The sequence below is a fragment of the Epinephelus moara genome, chromosome 10, assembly GCF_006386435.1.
Source record: "Epinephelus moara isolate mb chromosome 10, YSFRI_EMoa_1.0, whole genome shotgun sequence".
Taxonomy (NCBI): Eukaryota; Metazoa; Chordata; class Actinopteri; order Perciformes; family Serranidae; genus Epinephelus; species Epinephelus moara.
In genome coordinates, this window is record NC_065515.1 from 28,022,304 (window position 1) to 28,041,981 (window position 19,678).

A 19,678-nucleotide genomic window follows, 5' to 3' on the forward strand; every position below is an offset into this window, starting at 1 on the left:
ATCAACAGTTAGATGCTGTGATATAAGTGAATCAGGGTTTGTAAATAAAATACACGTGGAGTTTGGATTACTTCTCAGGCCTGATTAAAAATATTTACTCTCTGTCATTAAGAAATTTGTTTTTTAATTCATTTGTTCACTTGGAAATATTGATAATAGGTAATAATAATGAGAAGAAGAAGAAGAGCTTCTTTCACAGCAATGATACTTTTAATGGGAAATTGAATAAAATGCCCTTCAAAAGAGTGACATATAAGCAAATAAAAAAGAATAAGAGACTCTTAAACAGGCAAATATAAAATGTGGGCATATGGTAAGAAACGTGTATTTCAGAGGTTTTGAAAAGTGATTTAAAAGACAGCAAACATAAGATCCTCTGGCAGGGAGCTCGGGAGCTGAAGGACCCTCTCGAAAAGTGCTTTGAGTCTTAAAGCCAGCATTGGAGAAAGTATTTATATCCTTTACTTAAGTTAAAGTTCCAGTACCACACTGTAAAAATACTCTGTCACAACTAAACAATTTAAGTGGCGCTTTACCCTCTGAGCCACAGCTGCCCCATTCATTTGTAGCCTCCTCTAACTTTGAAAGTTTAGATAGGGGCTTAGAATATCATGATGGAGGTATATGATGGCCATCCTCATGCTCTGTTACTTCTCATAAGTCATATGTTGCAGCAATTTTCATAGATTGAATGCAAAATGTAACCATTTTGACCACTCAAGAATTGATAAGAAATTGCCAAAACTCCCTTTAAAATACCACATTAAGATGTCAAGACCCTGAGGAGAGGAGCACCGCAGAGAAATCCATGCTGTGATTTGGCATCAAAAACTGTTTTTGTAAGAATTGCATTTTTCGGTAATCAAGTGGTTAGCACTTTCTGGAACCTGCTGAGAAACCCCCTTATTGTTAATATACATATGAATGCCATACTGTACATCCTCTAAATGCCATTGAGGTCTCTTGTTTGTGTTTGTAAAATTTCATGAGGCTCCGATTATCCGAGAGGTCACTATAGGTCATTTTTTACAGTGAGGTAGAGCTTCAAAACATGGTCTCACTCCAGGGGCTACAGTGGGGACTAACATTCATGAGATCATCTTTATTTTGTTGCAAGTGGTCCCATTTGTAGCCTGTGTTGTAAAATTGTAATTAGCCACGAAAATCAGAGGTGAACTGGATTTATTACGAGGGATCCAGCTAGAAACAAATTATGGGTGGGCACCATTTCAAAAGTCCAAGATGTCCACTGCAGACAATTTGAAAACAAAATGAAAATATTGATTTTGGGGTTCATCGCACTCTAAACTTTCCAAAAATGTATGGTTAAGCAACTCCCCTAAGATTTTAGGGAAAGTTACAATCAGGCAATAATGAACCTGACAAATAAAATGTATAGGGTATTATTATGATTATTATTATTTTTATTATTAGAATCATTTAAAAAATATACTATAAAAAAAACAATTGGTGCATAAAAATAGCCAGAATGCAGGAATGTCTGACACTCAAAATCTTAAGGGGAAGGACCCGTAGACTGTCCTCTTGATTTCTTTCCTCCATTAACATACTATATTTATAGATCATTATGGAATGATTAATTCATAGATGTTTGGGAATTGATATACGGACCACTTTCTTCATGTGTTGGTTAGTGTGGTTAAATTGGATTGCATTATTAGACATTCCTGATGAGACACCGCTAAATGTTGCACAGAAGACAGATCAAGCACAGCAGCTGATCAGCCACTGGACCAAATACCAGTCCAGTACATCAGTCTATCCTCACTGATAACACCTCATTAGGCAAAGTATCCCCAGAGAAACACATTAACAGCCAGTAGTAGCAAGGCGTTTATATTGCAGACTCTTCTCCAGAGCGGCTCCTCGTGCAGGGAGGTCAGTTCACTGGTCTCAGTCGCTGGAGATACAGAGCCAGAGCTCGGACGCGTCAAACCACAGAGCCACAGAGCTGCTCTCCGCCACCAGGATTGTGGCAAGTGGTCGGAGTCAGGGCTGACGTCAGAGACCGCTGGGTCAGAGGTCATGGGGGGACCTGTGAGGTCGATACGAGGCTCCTGGCTGTGTCTGGACCACCAAGTCAGCCTATACAGCTGGAAAGGAGAGAGGAGGCTGGGCACATCAGTCCCTTAGCTTTGAAGCAAAACTATCGAACTGTTGACTGTAGTTCAGAGGAATTTTAAAACTTAATACTTGTGTTTATTAATGTATGACAGGTTTCTTACATGTTCCTTAGGTATTGGGGCAGTGGCCAAGCTCACAGCAACAATGATGATGCAGGTGAGAGCCAACAGGATGAGAGCAAAGTACAGGTAGTGGACATCAGCCAGGATAGCAGGCCGACGATCAGGCTGTCCACAGGACGGAGCTGCATAGGAGAACTCCAGAACCATGCGGATCAGTCCTACTACAAGTCCGATCATCAGACCCCAAAATGCACCCTGAGTAACAGACACACAACAGAAAATGCAGAGTTATATGGAACTAGCAAAATAAAAAGCCAACACTGAAATGAAAAGGGCCTTAAGGTTCTACATGTTGGCCTGTCTTGTAGAGTTGCCCAGTGTCAAAATTTAGTTTTCATACTTTTATTTACCTTGATTTATAGCTGTATGTTGAGAGCTTACAGCTTTAATATGTAACTACGTGCTCAGGCTACAGTTGCTATGGCGATACGAAATGGAGATCACATGAACTATAATGGGCTGCTTGTGTTTACTCTCCTACAAGTTTGCGATGCAGGTAGATCATGTTGATTGTGTATATGTGTGTGTGTGTGTGAGACAGAGACCTGCTCGTTGGCACGTGGCCAGAAGATAGCCATTAGGAACACAGCGGTAATGGGAGGAGCGAGGAAGCTGGTCACTGACTGGATGTAATCAAACAGCTGTCCACTGTTGGCTGTTTGGATGACTGGAATCCACACCAGACTAAGACACACCAAGACCAGGATGAACAATCTGAAAATACACAAAATATTATTATGTCAGCTTTGGATGAGGTCAAAATAGTCTTCAGTCATTATAAATAATATCTCGTAGAAGTAGACGTAAGGTATCCATTGGTACCAACCATGTTGGCAAAGCTTTTCAGGATGGAGGTTACATTACGCTCCAAATGCAGGGTAGATTTTGGTGAGGGAACAACTGGCATGGCCATTGTCAAAGGGGTGCCTTAAGCTCTTACCTCAAGATATCTGAATGAAAATGGGTTCTATGGGTACCCACGAGTCTCTCCTAAACTTGAGAAGGCTTGTTGCCAGCAAATGTTTTGTTCCTTATAGTCAATGTTCATTAAAGCTGTATATTTGTCTTTTTAAGGAAAAGGACAATCAGCCTATATCAAGAAAGATGAATCTCCTAACACGTGTAAAGATACATGACACATTAAAACAGGATTGTTAACGATACCAGTGTTCATCCATGCACATCATATAATTAGTAATATTAACTGTAAAATAAGAAGCCAAAGTGTATCAGTATGCGATTCTGTAACTCTCAATATTGACATCGTTTTCAACTAGCCTATTCCAGAAATTAAGTTATGGCTCATGGTTTTGTTGTACTACCCCCAAGTTTTTCAGTGGCCCCATCGCGGTCCTGGGGCACCACTGCAACTGAAAGAGCAATGACTTGTCTTCAAGCTGAGTTTGTCTGAAAACAGATCTTTTGGTTTCAGGAACTTCTTTGGAAAAATGTCTGGAGGCTATGAAGTAAAGTCAGTTTTAATTGTGTAGTCCAGTATCACAAAACACAAATTCGCATCAATGGGCGTTTTCTGATATGTACCGTTGAGTCTTCACACCCCTACCTTCCAACTATCATGAGCTCCCTCTCTGAGGCTTTGGGCCTGGCTTTGTGGTAGAGGTCCAGTGTAAACAGAGTGGAGCTGCTGTTAAAGATGGAGGTCAGAGACGACATCAGAGCAGCTAACATCACTGCTAGCATCAGACCACGGAGACCTGCACAGAGAGAAGGATCAAACCCCACACAATGACAACTAAACGTCTATCTGCTGATGAAGACACTGTCATACACTTGTTTAAGTCTAACACAAGTATTTCATTTTAAAACAAGCTTTGCATGAGTTTGTGTGTGACTCACCAACAGGCATTAGCTCCACCACTAGTTTAGGGTAGGCGATGTTGGAGCAACCAACTGAAGCGCCACAAACACTGTTACACACTGTTGGATCCACACAACCTACTTCATCTACAAACACACACAAACACAGAGAGTAAAGACACAGTTAGTTACGGGAATTTGCTTAGCTTCCACAGTTTGTAGGCTTCTGTCTTTCTCTTAAATGTTTCAGAACAAACAACAACTTTCTGTATTAGCCACACTTCAAAATATCATACTAGGTTTGTTTATGTTGTACAGATTGCACAGGCACTTTACATTACTGATGACCATTTAAAAATGCTGTAGTATTTTAGATTTTGGAAATCTTTCCACATCTCAGACAGTTAACCTCCAGAGACGCCACAGTGAACATTATGTCTGCTGTAAATGTATTACATGTGACTGCCTGAATGATAATGCATCGAGTTTAACATTGGATTTTTCTTCTCAAATTCAAGTTAGGGTGAGTAAATTATATACAAATAATCATTTTGGGTGTGAAGTATTCCTTGAAAAAAAAACCCCCCACTGAATTTCATGCTTCCATGAATACAATTTATGTGGCAGTCCGACATAGAGGGGCAGACTGACTGACCTGGGAACAGTGCTCGGCTGATCATGCCTGGCATGACGATGAAGAACATGGGCAGCACTTTGAGGTAGCCTCCCAACACGCTGCCTGCTTTGGCATGAGACAAAGACTTGGCTGACAGAGACCTCTGGACTATAACCTGTACACACAAATGTACATAATAGTATTTGCCTTTCTATACTTATGAGGACTCTCAACTTGCTGTACTTTTTGCAAACTGTTACTTGGACTTGTGGTTTGGATTCTTATCAGTGTACATGACATTTGATTTCAACAGACAAATATTTTGGTCTCACTGATTTCTAATCATGGCCTTGTTTAAGGAACTCACGAAACAGTAGCTAAATCAACTCAAGAGTGTTTATGATGTCATAAAGAAAGCACACTTTATCCATCAATTATCCAGTTATTTTACTGTTCGTCTGATCGAATGCAACTAATAAACCCAAAAAAACCAAAGACTTAGAAATGACTGATAACTTAAACCAAATATCTTCGAGTCATTAGTGTGGGTAAAGTCACCTGATCTGTGCACCAGACCCATGTAGCCAGTACAGTGAGCCCAAACACCAGACCTGGCCACGGTATATCACCTGACACAGGGTCTCTGAACAGGCGGAAGGCGTCACTACGAGGCAGGTGGCAGGTGGTGTTGGGGACTATCACTGAGGGAACAGCTGACATATAATGATCCATAAGACCCTCATACCAGCCAACTTTGGAGAACGCTGGAAAATGTACACACACATACACACACACACACACACACACACACATTTTTTTTTTTTAAAGATTTTTTTTGGGCATTTTTAGCCTTTAATGGATAGGACAGACAAGTATGAAATGGGGACACACACACATTTAATGTTAGAACTGAACAATTTTATACCTTGCCCATGAAGTACTCTCTAGTATTAATGTGAATGTGACAGGAAGAGAAAAGTGGGTGGAATCGATGTTTATTTCTTTGAGATATTGGACATGTGTGTGTGTGTGTGTCCTACCTATGAACATTAGTGCAAAGGCTCCCCCAACCATAATCACAGTCTGGAGCGCATCAGTGTAGATCACTGCTGCCAAACCACCTTCAGACACACACATATACATTTGTGTCAGAGTATTAGGACAATAAAACTGGGCTTCGTGAAGAGTTTGTTTTAGAAAAGGCATAAGCAAGATGGGATCAAATCATTGTTTTAAATCACTGACTTTTACGTGAGAAAAAAAATCTTGACTCAAAGTCAACTTTTCAAGAGCTTTCAACCACATCTTCTGTAGAAGTTGCCACCACAAGCATCCCAGTGGGACTCTTTATTAGTGCGGTCAATATTCTAAAATATTCTGTAATATTCTAAATTTGATTATAACACCTAATTGTAAACACAAATCAAAACAAGCAAACAAATAAAAATACATTTGATTGTGAAAATTAATATTTGGTTGTGAAAAAACAGCAGCACTACCCCTGCTGTCTGCCTTGCAAGTTCTCTTGTGGGCCACTGCACTGAATGCACTGCATGACGAGAGTCACACTTTCATTGATTGATAATGAAAAGTAGGTCAAGCTGAACAAGCAAATAATTTAACAACACTGAATAACACATTAGCGACTACTAGTGACTATGACTTTGTCATTCTGGGGACTTCTGTTCCGGAGAGCTGAGAAGTTGAAAGTGATGTAAAATAATATTATATTCAGCTGTTATTTATCTTCCTGTCCAACCTGGTAGTCTGCTTCCAGACTTCTGACTCACCACCTGCATTTATCTCTGGCTTGTTGTGTGATTTAGTTCACTCAGGTGTTGTGCTCACTGGCTGTTTATGACAAGCAGTCAGCCGGTGAGGGCATTATAGTAGTGACAGAGTTGGTGACAATCATGAATGAGATGAACTTGACTTACAAAAATAACAACTCTTATGTAAACTGAAATATCAACAGAATAACAGCAGCATGACAGATAGCTCATCCTGATTGGTTAGGGCAAAACAACAACCCCTGGCAAGTAGGCTGAATCAGACTGAATGAACAAAGTTAAAACAAATGGACATTTTCCATTTTCCATTTATTAATGTTTACAATAATAGATTATAAGAAGTTTTTATGTGTGTGTGTGTGTGTGTGTGTGTACCTGCCACAGTGTAAGCAGCAGTGACCAGCAGCAGTATACCAGTGGACAGGTAGAGATCCCAGCCCATCGACACCTGGATGAACATTGCCCCCGAAAATATATCTGTCTGGGTAACACACACACACACACACACACACACACACACACACACATAGACAAATTATTCTGCTGTGTCTCGGATTGTACCTCATTTGTGTGTAGCTTTGGACAAAACAGTCTGCCAAATAAATAAATGTGTGAGTGTGTGTGCGTGTGTGTGTGTGCCTTACAGATATTTTGGTGAAGATGTAGAGGATGAGTGACAGAACAGACATGTATATGCGTATCCTCTGGCCTCCAAAGCGTTTGGCCAGGTATTCAGGCATGGTCACCACACCAGCAGAGATATAGACAGGGATGAAGATCCACCCCAGAGCCACCAGGACCCACGCTGCCTACACAAACACACACATAGGCTCAACAACACATTGTCAGCATTGTCTGCTAATGTACTTTATTGTCAATATAACTTCAGTAGACAAGGTCGATATTATGAGTCAAGTCAAGCTGGTCTGAAGAATGCAAATGGTTTTTACATCTGGCCTCACCTCTCTCAATTCTATATACATATATATATATATATAAAGAAGAGATGAACAACAGGTTGCCCCATTTCTCTTCCATAATCACACATATAGTGTCAGACTGTGTTCCTTACATTCCATTCAAATCCCCCAACAGCGATTCCTCCGGCTGCTCCTGTTCCCGCCAGACCAATAAACAAACCGCTGCCAACATTACTGGACATCAGAGACGCTCCAATCTGTAAACATATTGATAATACTCAATAACAACAAAAGCTTGTATTTACTTTCACAAATAAGATGCTAGTTCAAAAAGTGTATTTATAGATGATATGAAGTAACTGTTCTGTAACGTTACGGCAGGTGTAAGAGCAGCAAAATGTAACTGTTCACTACAAAACAGACCAAAAATTCAGGCAAAAGAACAGCACACTATGTTGACAAAGCCTTATTGTATATACAGTACAATATAGCACATTAACATGGAACTGAGAACCAAACATCACTTCAGTCAGAAGTTTGGTACTCACAGGCCACCAGGTCATTGAACGGCCAGCCAAGAAGTACCCCCTCACAGTGGTGCGATTAGCTCGCATTGATGACTGTAGGAGGGACAGAGGTACAGGTTAGGCCAGCAGTACACTTAAAACTGAAACTAATGTGTTCTAATGTGTAATATCACACATCTGATACTGATACTATCCAAGGATAGCACCTGATTGTGTTTTAGGATGCTATATCAGCATTTGTGGAATCCAAAAACCAGTTAATAGTGAAATTTGACCAAGTACACTGTTAGCACACTGGGGTTTAACAAACTATCACCAACACCTGTCCACCTGAGATAGGTCTTCAGGTATTTTAAAGATATTATGAAGAATAATGGTGATAGTGTGAGTGTGAAATGAGTTGAGCCGTTTACCCAGATTCCAACCACCATGACAAAGACAAAGTAGACGACAACAACAGCTATGTCTGCAGCGTCCACACTGATACCTGGGCGGGGTGGTGCTGCAGTGGTCAACCCAGAGGAGCTGCTACCTGCAAGCCAAGTATAGAGTATCATGTCACAATGATAGCATATTCTTCTCTTAGACAGAAACACTACATGCAGCAGCTATGTAAAAAAATCAAAGCAAAAAGAAGAAATATAAGAACAATACATAAAAGACAAACTGTCACTCAACAAGACCACAGATGCCAGGATGTCAGCTGTGACAGCAATGGGGTTAAATTTCAGACTAGCGTGTGGGAAAGATTTGTCTCCTGCAATGTAACATTACAAGTACAATATAATATTTTATTCCTGACGACTTAATTTGCCATCTAAAGATTTACTCTACAGAACATGTAGTCCTGTCTTTGAACACAAAAATTATATATATATAATTATACTTTATGTTATTTATTGTAGAATTTTGGTGTTTTTTCTGTTGGAAAGGGGCTTTATCTTGTGTAGTTTTGGTTATATACACATAATTTACTTCCTGTGCATCTTTAAACTTTCTTCTCCAGGTGGGCCTAAACATTTTTAGACTGCAAAAAGATTAATATGCTTCTAAATCATAATGTCATATCGATAACGTCACAACAGAGAAATATGACGTGAACATTATGGACAGCTGTTAAAAGATGCTTGACTCATCTCTTCTCTTGACTTGTCTGAAATACTGGTTACCTTCTCTGAAATCCGTTGTCTTTTCCTCATGCAGGGTCTTTTCTTAATGTGCAAAATGTGGACACACTAATATTTATAACTTGTATGCAGGAAATGGCAATAAAATTGAAAATAATCATACTCTTCTGGAAAGTGGAAGTCCGTCCAGTTACTCAGAGCTTTATGATGATCATGTTAGGTCCAGTCAGAGCTCTGAGGAAATGTTAGGTGCAAAAACAAATACTCCAAAAGTGCACAGAAATTAAAGATATGAGTTTTATTCCTGTAGCCTTGATCATGGAGGGGCAGTTTGTTATTTGAAGCTGTTGTGGTGTGTTGTTATTGAACTAAAAGATATGTTGCTGGCATTAACAGTGAGTACCTACAGCACCTTGCATCAACAGGGACCAAAGATACATCTCTCAGCTGCTTCTTCCTCATTATACCCCTCAGCCAAGGTGTCCAAAGCAAAGGTTTTTGTCTTCCCGGGGCTGAAGGTAACATAGTAATACTGCTGTTGTTCCTGTTAAGAGCTGCTGAATCAGCTGTTTTAACACAACCCTCTTTGGTTTGTATCTCAGCTTCCACCTGTGTCCCTGTCTTACTCTGGAGAACTATCTATAAAATCTGCTTTTCACATGCCATAAAAACAAAGCTTGTTGTCGTATAAGCAGTCGTCCACAGAGCCAACAACATGAGTTAAATAAGGTTCAGACCTGTAGTCGGACTGGCAGACATGTTGATTCCAATCTTCCAGATCGTGTTGACTTCTCACAGACACTGAGTGTTTCTCCAGTGTTTGAGTTCCTGTGACTCTGTGACAGAGTTAGCCTATCCTGCTGGTAACCCTGACAGAGGTGTGTGAATCTGTGCAGTCGACCTGAGGCTTAATTATTAATCAGTTTGTTATCGAAACAGGCAAACTGCACTGGTTAGCTATAATTAGTAAAGACTGACCAACATGACAGTACATGTTGTGTATGTGTAGCCTATAGTATTTAGTTTGATTCCATATTTAATTGGTCAGTGCTACACAGGTCAATGACAGCTGGAAAAAGAAAGTAATATGTTCCTACTTAAAACTTAAGTCATTCAAAGTGTGTAAACCTGTCATTAAGTTGTATATTAACACTTAGTCATTCAATAAAGAAGCTTCCAAAGGCCATTAGCAAAGAAATAAAAAGAAGGGAAGCATGTTGTCCAGGATGTTTTGCTACATGGTGATGCATTTAATTAACGCTGGATCTACACAGAAGGCTTAAACATTTACACATCAGCCATTACATCAGACATGTTTTCATGCATATTGAGTACATAACCACCTACTTTATGTATAAAAGGTAATCTATTACCCATTTAATGTTCCTTTGCACTGTTGGTGTTAGTTTACAATCTATAGATTTTACAGAAACACTTGAATTGTATAGATATTATATGTTGGTCAGTTGCTTTTCATACACAGTACTGGTATGTATATATACTTACTTTTTCTCCAAATTGTATGTATAGTACATAATAGTTGTGTGTGTGTGTGTGTGGCCTATAAAGCTGACTCTGATAAGGTGATCAGCACATCAGCAAAGCAGCAGCAACTTCAGCTATTTGTCTACATGAGATGCGTTCAGGCACAGTATTGAGTGTAGGTCACCCACATAAAATGAAGAAAAAGATATCTTTCCCAAACTGTTTTCTTTATGCTCCCCAAACTATGACCCTCTTGGAATTAAACTGCTTTCAAAAAAACAACTTAGTGTATTTTGTCATTTTCACAGAAGTTTATTACATGAATTCTTTATACAGCATAAAGTTACATTTACAGCCAACTCGACTTCATCATCATCATCATCAACCTCAGAGGGAACCACCTTTGCTTCTCCTCATAGTTTAGGGGGTCCATATAGCTTCCATCCCTCCATCTTGCCGATTTTTGTGAAGAAGGCCAGTGTACCCAGACCCAGACACGCTGACGTACCGGTCATAGCACTGTGGGCTGGACACACAAACACAGCAGGTGATATGGCTGCAGTTAGGTAAACTTTTGACATATTTTTACACCTTCACCGCCATAAAACAGCTAGCTAAGTTACCGCACAGTGACTGTTGAATACCAACAACCACATCATGGTCATTACTGCAGAGATTTTTCAACCAGGTCATAGGACAAATCTGTGCTCTTCTGTCAGCTTTAGCTTTATGTCTATTACATGTGACCTTTCCAGAAAGTACATTAATTTCACAGCTTTTTCCTTTGTTTAATGCATTCTCTGTCAACACAATCTTCAAGTGCATAACCTCAGATTACGGTTGTAATGCTTGTGTGTATTCGTGTTTGAAATGTTCCTTATGTTTATAATGAAAATAGTTTACCAAAGTTGGCTGTGGGTAAAATGATACCTCAGTCCCCAGCAAGACAATTTAGCATATGACTGGACAGAGCTACACGCCCACTCATTACTGTATCAACATCATTATCTTAAAAGGTCAGTTTTGTCTGAATGAACATCTCAGTGCTCCATGTCTCCACTGAAAAACATTTTAGTGATCGGAGCAACCTCAATATTGGCGGACCTGAATAGATTTCTAGGTCACAGGCTGGGGGATGGAGGAGTGAAATCGGGAGGAAGCAGAATTAGCTGAAAGGAAAGCACCCCGTGTCTCCTCTGCCAGGACTGATACTTACTTCTTGCTCCCAGAAAGATCCCAGAGGCACAGCCCCCGATGAAGTAATTCAGTGGGTCATCCGGGGCATCGCGAGCCTGAGCACTGAGACAAGTCGCCATGCCGAAAATGGCTCCCACGGAGGCTGGTACAACACAGACAGACACCCATATCAGCATTACACAATTTGATACAATTTGTTGAATCCATTGAACAGTACGTCAACACATTTAGACCAAAAGGTTTGACTGGGATTTTAACTATAGGATAATGCAGAAGAACATCTGCAAGGTTTTCATGACTTATCTGGCAGGAGAAATGTTTCCCTTGATCATCGTGTTTTTAAGCAGTGGAATTTTGGACATAAACTGCGTGAACTAAAATAATGATGAATGATGACATGAATATTTACCCATGGTTACAGTTGTGTTGGTCACCCTCTGTACTGCGGCCAATGCAGATTCAGGCTGGAATGCCACTAAGTGATAGGCTGACCCAACCAGGCCTGAAAGCACACACAGACACCCGCACACATTACAAACTTGTAATATAGTCCCACTTCTAATGTTGATTTACCATGAATTCTCAGATAGAGTCAAACTGAACTGTGTCTGCAGTAGCATGAGACACTGTAAGACCTGAAAATTGGCTCTGAATTCTTAGCCAGACCAAATCCTGATTGCTTACTTATTTTTTTTCTGGTTTATTATCATTTTGTGAATTTTTTATTGTATTGTGGTCAGGAAAACATGATTTTGCTTGTGTTAAGACAACATCAAACACTAGTGCACCGTAAATCTAAGACGATACATTGTTTGATGTCACAATATCGATATAATATCAATATATGGCCCAGCCCTGATGTGTGTGTCATCAAACCAGTCTAAATGTCATAGTGTTTACAGGTGTTTTAAATGGCCTTCTTATATTATATCTATAAAATGGCCACATAAAAAGACTATCATCACCTTTATTAATGTGCAGCCCAAATCTGACTCCCTGAGCTTTTCTGCAAAACTATCTGTTAATCAGCCAGATGTCAGATATCAGATCAGTCAAACAATAAAACTTCAGACTGCGTAACTCTTCACAACACCTGTGTTAATGTGTGTTGTTAGCTCCCTGCTGGCAGCGACAAACTCACCAGACTCAGGTTACATTCATTAACTGTTAAAGATTTTAGAAAACCCTGACTGAAAAAAAAAAACCGCGGTCAACTTCACCCTTAAAAAGGCAAAACAAAATGTGTTTATCTAAACACTGCTAACTGTCAGTCTGTGGCTAACCTGCTAGCATAAAAGCGTTAGCATTAGCTACAACACACAGCTATCTTTCATGGTCCAGAGCAGCACCCTGCATCTATGCCCGGCACCGTTCACAGTAGTTTAAACAATGCTGATATTTACCCAAAGCTGTGGCCACTTTGGTAGTGATCCATGTCTTTTCCACACAGCCAGTGCCCTCTGGTATATCCCAGTACCCCATCTTGTACTTAGCAAGGACACAAACCAGGATGGAAGTCTCGCGAGCAACGGTTTCCTCGTATATTTTGTGGCGGCTGGCTACCCAGTGTTCAGTGCATTACCGCCACCTACTGGAAGGGAGTGTGAATCTGTGAACCGGCACCATCACAGACCGTGTAAAGTACTCACCAACCGATGTCTAGGCCTTTCTGTGCCCACCTGCCAGTAAAAGCAGCCGCCGAAGGCATTTTGTTTTCAGGGTGTCCGTCCATACAATGTGATATCTCAAAAAGGCCTTGAGGGAATTACTTCAAATTTGGCACAAATGCCCACTTGGACTCCACAAGGAACTATTTAGAGTTTGGTGGTCATAGGTCAAAGGTCAAGGTCACTGGGACCATGTCTCTTTCATTCTCATGACCGCAATATCTCAAGAACACCTTCAGGATTTCTTCTAATTTAGCAAAAACATTCACTTGGACTCAGTGATGAAATTATTTGATGTTGGTGGTCAGAGGTAAAGGTCATTGTGACCTTGCATCCGTCACATTCTCATAAACATGAAATCCCAAGAACACCTTGAGATAATTTCTTCAAATTTGGCACAAATGTCTGTTTGCACTCAACAATGACCTGATTAGAATCTGGTGGTCAAAGGTCACTTTGACCTTGCGTCCGTGTCATACTCGTGAATGCAATATCTTAAGAGGTCCTTGAGAGATTTTTCTCAAATTTGGCACAAATATCGCCTTAATTTCAAGAATGAACTGATTAAAATTTGGTGGTCAAAGGTAAAGGTCACTGTGACCTCACAAAACATATTTTTGGCTGTAACTCAAGAATTAATTCGCTACTCATGATGAAATTTCACACAAAGGCCTGACAGGATAAAATTATGTCATTATATGTCCAAAAGGTCAAAGGACCCCCAAATCCCCACTTTTACACCCTTATCTGCTCCCAACATTCATTTGTATTTTGTAAAAAGGTTTCCTTTTTAGTAGTACTGTATTTACACAACAGTATTTCGGATTTCAGCAGAGTACAGACAATCTGTATTCCGTCTGTAAAGTCAATGCTCCGAGTAGCCTTTAAAAGCATGTTTGTGATTAGAGGATTTATTAAACCTGTCACCGTAGAGTACAGAGATGACAAGCTGCTGCTTACTGCAACACATCAAGGTCAGTTTTTTGCCTCTGTCATATCTAATGACCTATAAACTATGGGCATTTGCAGCCCAAAGAGCCATCAACATTTTTCAACAGCAGAAATTAAAGAGCGTAAAACTTTAAATCAGTTTATTAAGTCAACATGGTGCCTGGTTCCAGCTTTAGCAGGGTATTTACAAAGAGCTCCGCCCGCTTCATCAGTCATCCTGCCATTCAAATGTCGATGGTCTGGGTTTCATTGTCCCACAATTCAGGCTTCTGGAGGAATCACTTCTTTTGCCAAGAAAACAATTCCAATCAGAACAGACTGTACATGGACAAATGGAAGCTTCAGGTGAGAGTCTGATGTTTAGGGTCATTGCCCTTGTGTCACATCAGTCATGCTTTACAGTAAATCATTTCTTCTTCCAGAACTGGCTGTATTTGTCAGCTTGGAAGTCGTCTTCAAATTGGACTGTTGTCTGTTTTGTCATCTTCTTCACTCCTCTCTTCTTCTGTCGAGCTCGACGCTCCTCTTCAGACAGAGTGGACAGATTGATCGGCATCTTTCAAAACACAAAGAAACACCAATAAACTTACAAAACATCAACTATGAATGAACACACTCATGGTCTAATATGCTACAGTATTAGTGCACCCTGTTCTCTATAACAAGGGTGAGGGTTGTGATGGAACAGGATGTTGCTTTAAATGAAGAGATTTTAATAAATATAAATCTGAGTTTATTCATCATTGGGAGTGCCACTCAAGTGAAAATAATGTTTGCGGCTCTGGCTGAGCTCTGTCAAGTCTGAGAAAATAACCCTAATGAGGTGATGTTGTTAGGGTTAACACAGCTCTGGCTCGGAGACTACAAATTCATAACAGAACTCAAGTCGAGGGACTAAAAGTCACGACATCTCTGCCTCAGCTGTTTTAATTTTAACCATTGTTTATAAATTTAGAAACGCCAGGATCGAAAAGTGATTGATGATATGTCAGTCTTATTCTATTGATATATGTCACTGTTGGTTTGTGGTATGCTTTTATCCTATTCCTGGCATAAGGGACTTAAAAACAGTATATCACATCCAGTGTAATTTATCAATTCTCACACGCATACACAGATTCCTATTGACATATGAGACATGACATGACACTCCTGCTTCACTGGTATATACCACTGTCCACCGGTGTGCTGGCGTCTGGCATCTACTCGTGGAAGAACAGTGGCAGACTGTTGTCATGTGGCACACAGCAGCGACAGGCCATTGGCCAACAGTGGCATATGCAAGTAAAGATTCACTATGGGGCACTGGGGAGCACACAGCAGCGGAGAAGGACTGACATGCTGTTTTCATGTGCCATATTCAGGTACTGGGTCAAAACTTGCACCCAGCCCAGGGGTCAGAAACCTTAACTATTAAGACAGACATTTTTTGACCATAAATAATTAAAAATAAAATCTGCCTGGAGGCACAAAACATATTTAAGCTTCACAGTAACACTCCATATTGAGTCTAAATTAGCTTATTGACATTAAAAATAGGTCTAGATAAGCATTTAAAAATATGTTTTCCCACAATATGGCTCATCTGCAGTGGGCTATATATGAATATTTGGTACTTTAACTTTGAAGCACTGGCACTGAAAGCAAACAAATCTGTCCACCCATGATCAAATTCTGTGTTTTCCTCCTCTGAGACTTTTACTTGTATGGATTTGGAATCAATTTCTAGTGTTGCTTGGGAGGCTTGAGACTAGCCACTGCCGTTGAGGTTTGGCAACATTAGAGCAAACGGTGCCAGGCTATAGACATATGATGCACAGAGCATGTAAGACTTTCTTTAGGCCTACAACCATGATCAATAAAAATCTAAATGCTAATGCTGTTATTCAGTTTCATGTGATTTTTTTATTTTTTTGTCAAAGCCACAGAGAGCCACTGGAGAGGGGCTAAAGAGCTCTGCAGCTGCTGGTTGCCTACCTCTGACCCAGCCGATTCAAACCTAAACCACAGAATTGGCATATCTTTATAAACAGTGGCATGTGTCAACAAGGATCAGAAGGTATACTGCAGTGGAACATACTGTTTGATCTCTGCGCTGCTGCAAAAGTATGGAAGCAATACTAAAATCACTAGCATTGCCCTGTAAAGGTCATCTTAACATGGTGACAGTCAGTTTGCTGCACCTGCATAAATGAAGTAAGCTATAAGATTTATATCTTGATTGTAGATCCTGATGATTTCCTATTAATAAAGCTGTCTGGTCAGTCATGTTAACATAAGCAAGAAGAAAGGAGCCCATGTTGTTTGAGATGAGATGGAGCACTGACCATGAGGATGCGTTTGGGTTCTTTGTATCTGATGTTGACAGTGGATCCATCAGGTCGCACCAGCATCACAGGGTACAGCCTCTCATACTTCTGCCGACCACAGCGCACCACCGACGTCCTGTTGGAGTTTAGCTGAGGGGTGTGTGTGTGGAGCAGTGACGCCTGGCCGAGCCCTGCAGTGTGTGCTGGTGGTAACACTGACTGGACACCTGTCCGGGTGGACACAGAGCAAACATACCTGCCCGAACACACACACACACACACACACACACACACACACACACACACACACACACACACACACTCATTATAAGTACAGAGCACATGAACCATAATGTAGCCAGTTCGCTCCTCTGTCATTTAACAAGCATCTCATCAGTGTTAAACATGACGAGCTTCTTCTTCTGAGGTCATTTTACACAAGGTCTGACAACAGCACGAGCTCTGACTACGTGTCACATCTCTAACATACATGTCCACACATTATTCGGCGGGTCTTACCGTGATAACAGACTCTGAGGTGTACAAAGCTTCATTAACAACATGTTCGCGACGAGCTAACTCTGACAGGAAGCACTCAACCAGAAGGTCACACTGGAGTTCACGGAATAAATGTCCGACTGAAACAGTAAGGCGCAGGTTCGTTCCGGCACAATTCACACTGGAAAGAAAGGGCGGTTTCTTCTCCTTCTTCAGATGATTTTTTTCTTTGTAAAATCTATTAATTACCAAATAAAATGAAAACATACATGAACAGATAGGGTCAGGGGATCAAAGTACTTAAAAAAAACATATATCAGCTAACCTGGAGACTGTGGAAACTGAATAAAAAAAATTAAAAACGTTGGTGGAATATTGATAAATTGTCATTACGCTCAAATAAAACCAAATTCACAATATTTGGATATCTAAAAATCTATAATTCAGTATAAATTATTATGGATAATGTTGAAAAAGAACGAATTAATGAAATTCAACCTTTCATTGAGTTGTAATACACCAAAAACTAGGCGGGAAACCACCTCTAAATCATATAAAGACAAAAATGGAAAAGTTTATTGTAATATCGCACAAAACAAAAGACATTATCAACCTAAATATTAATATTACATATTACATGCACTTGTTTATTGCTCCATACATTACACACTGTATAGAGGTTTGGAGAAATACACACAAAACAATCACAAATCCCATTTTTATGCTACAAAAGAGAGCTATAAGAATTACAAACAGAACTGATTATCAAGAAGCAAGCAACAAATTATTTATAAACTCACATGCTCTCAAATTTAGAAGTTTGGTGGACTTTGAAACTGCTCAAGTAAGAAACAAGATGCTTCCACGCTGTATCCAGGGGTTGTTTAAAATTAGAGCAAGTCAGTAGCAGCTAAGAGGAATTTATGTGTTCATCAAAACAAAGATTAAAACAAACACAAGACAAATAAATTAGGCCTAAATTGTGGAATAGTTTTGAAAAGGAAACGAAATTGTGTAAAACACTTGATCAATTTAAAAAAAAAAAGCATTTCAACATAAGATGATAAAAAAATATAAAACTGAGCCATGAATGCCAGTGCGTGTATATGGAATTTTGTTCTGCACTTTCTGTTGTTTAGAATATGTTTTGTTTTGCCTGTTTCTTTCATTTTCATTGTATAAATCTAAAGAGAACAAAAGTATGAATGAAAAAAGGGTAGGTATAATATGCTAAGGCTTCAACAAAAACCTGCTTTGGTTTGTCACTGCTTCAAAAGTAGTGACTTAAATCGTTTTTGTTTTTTTTCTTGTCTGTATTTGAGATGTATAAGTTGGGAAAATACTAAACTAAACTAAACTAAGCTAAAGTAAACAAAAATGTCATACAGGGCACACAGATTCAAGGCTTTAGTAGTTGTCCTATTTTTCAAATACAGAATTGATGTAGGTTAAGTATTCTTTGAGTTTTTTTAATGAGGTAGAAGAGTAAAAGAGTAGAAGAGTAAAAAAAGAAACAACAACAACAACAACAACAACAACAACAAAACATTTTTATAAGAAGGGAAAATTCAAAATCAGTATATTTGGAAATAAAGTTACAGACATCTTGCCAAAAATACGAGAGTGGGGACAAGACCAAAATAGATTTTTTAAGAAGTTCTTTATTAAAACAATCAAATATAAAACATGTTTAGGTGAAACCAATCAATCCCAATACAGTAATTAATCAGAAACAGAAATGCCAGGGGACAATATACACAAAGTCAGAAAACAATATTCATTCATAGAAATACATAGGAAGGTGCACATTGTCCAATAGCCCTCTTGGTTTTGGAGGAGAAAATGGTTTTCATGTGTTGCTTGGTTTTATTTTTAAATGTAAAAAATGAAGGTTTAGCATTATTAAACTTGAATTTGTAGATATGAGATTTTGACAAAATAATAATTAGTGTAATAATATAATGTTCTTTGATTTTACCGCCATTATATTTAGTGAAACCAGACAAAACATTCTCCAGGCATAAAGTAAAGTCAGAACCATTATTATCAATAATACATCTCTTTCATAGCCTTTGCACAGTGCCATAACAGGTGAAGAAGTGTTTCTGGGAATTTGGACAGAATGAAGTATTTATATTGATATCTTTTTTTCTACTTGACAAGATGATGATTAGCTGGGTAATATCTGTATGATTTTAAAGGACACTTCACTTATTATATCAGTCAAAAAATATTTATAAATTCCAGATATTTTTCCAATTAAAGTCTTTTGTAAAGCTGTTCTAGTAAGTAAACACATAGGGAACAGAGACTACAACTCTCTAAAATAAATCACGTATACCTCTGTTGTCAAAGACCCAAACAGATTTCATAAATCTTTTGGAACCAGCTGATAAAAATGAGCAAACACCTTGGTGGCGTAATGCTGTCCTCCTTAGGTCTGTTGACTTTCATCGGCAGTCAGATGCAGACTGTGGATCATATCATCTCTGTTTGTCCAAAAAAC

At 39.3% G+C, this 19,678-nt stretch overlaps 3 protein-coding genes across 4 annotated transcripts; all 3 read right to left on the bottom strand.

Moving 5' to 3' along the window:
* Positions 1–197: 197 nt before the first annotated feature.
* On the bottom strand, positions 198–9,939 carry slc5a9 (solute carrier family 5 member 9). Of its 2 annotated transcripts, none has more exons than XM_050054535.1 (14): positions 9,803–9,939; positions 8,352–8,470; positions 7,960–8,031; positions 7,564–7,668; positions 7,136–7,300; positions 6,867–6,972; positions 5,742–5,822; positions 5,260–5,465; positions 4,741–4,876; positions 4,125–4,232; positions 3,832–3,982; positions 2,813–2,981; positions 2,247–2,462; positions 198–2,114 (listed from the first exon to the last, which is right to left on the bottom strand). In XM_050054535.1, the coding sequence occupies exons 1-14, from the start codon at positions 9,822–9,824 to the stop codon at positions 1,803–1,805; spliced, it is 1,968 nt and encodes a 655-aa protein (XP_049910492.1). In that variant the 5' UTR covers positions 9,825–9,939; the 3' UTR covers positions 198–1,802. The 2 variants fall into 2 exon arrangements, with proteins under 2 accessions (XP_049910492.1, XP_049910493.1); XM_050054536.1 differs by having other exon boundaries at positions 8,426–8,470; positions 9,803–9,887.
* Positions 9,940–10,841: 902 nt separating this feature from the next.
* On the bottom strand, positions 10,842–13,305 carry ndufa11 (NADH:ubiquinone oxidoreductase subunit A11). The gene is made up of 4 exons (XM_050054789.1): positions 13,151–13,305; positions 12,157–12,249; positions 11,767–11,889; positions 10,842–11,076 (listed from the first exon to the last, which is right to left on the bottom strand). Exons 1-4 carry the CDS (start codon positions 13,227–13,229, stop codon positions 10,964–10,966), a joined length of 408 nt encoding a protein of 135 aa, XP_049910746.1. The 5' UTR covers positions 13,230–13,305; the 3' UTR covers positions 10,842–10,963.
* Positions 13,306–14,490: 1,185 nt separating this feature from the next.
* On the bottom strand, positions 14,491–17,332 carry mrpl55 (mitochondrial ribosomal protein L55). Its single transcript, XM_050055012.1, has 3 exons — positions 17,194–17,332; positions 16,693–16,930; positions 14,491–14,921 (listed from the first exon to the last, which is right to left on the bottom strand). Exons 1-3 carry the CDS (start codon positions 17,235–17,237, stop codon positions 14,772–14,774), a joined length of 432 nt encoding a protein of 143 aa, XP_049910969.1. The 5' UTR covers positions 17,238–17,332; the 3' UTR covers positions 14,491–14,771.
* Positions 17,333–19,678: the final 2,346 nt, after the last annotated feature.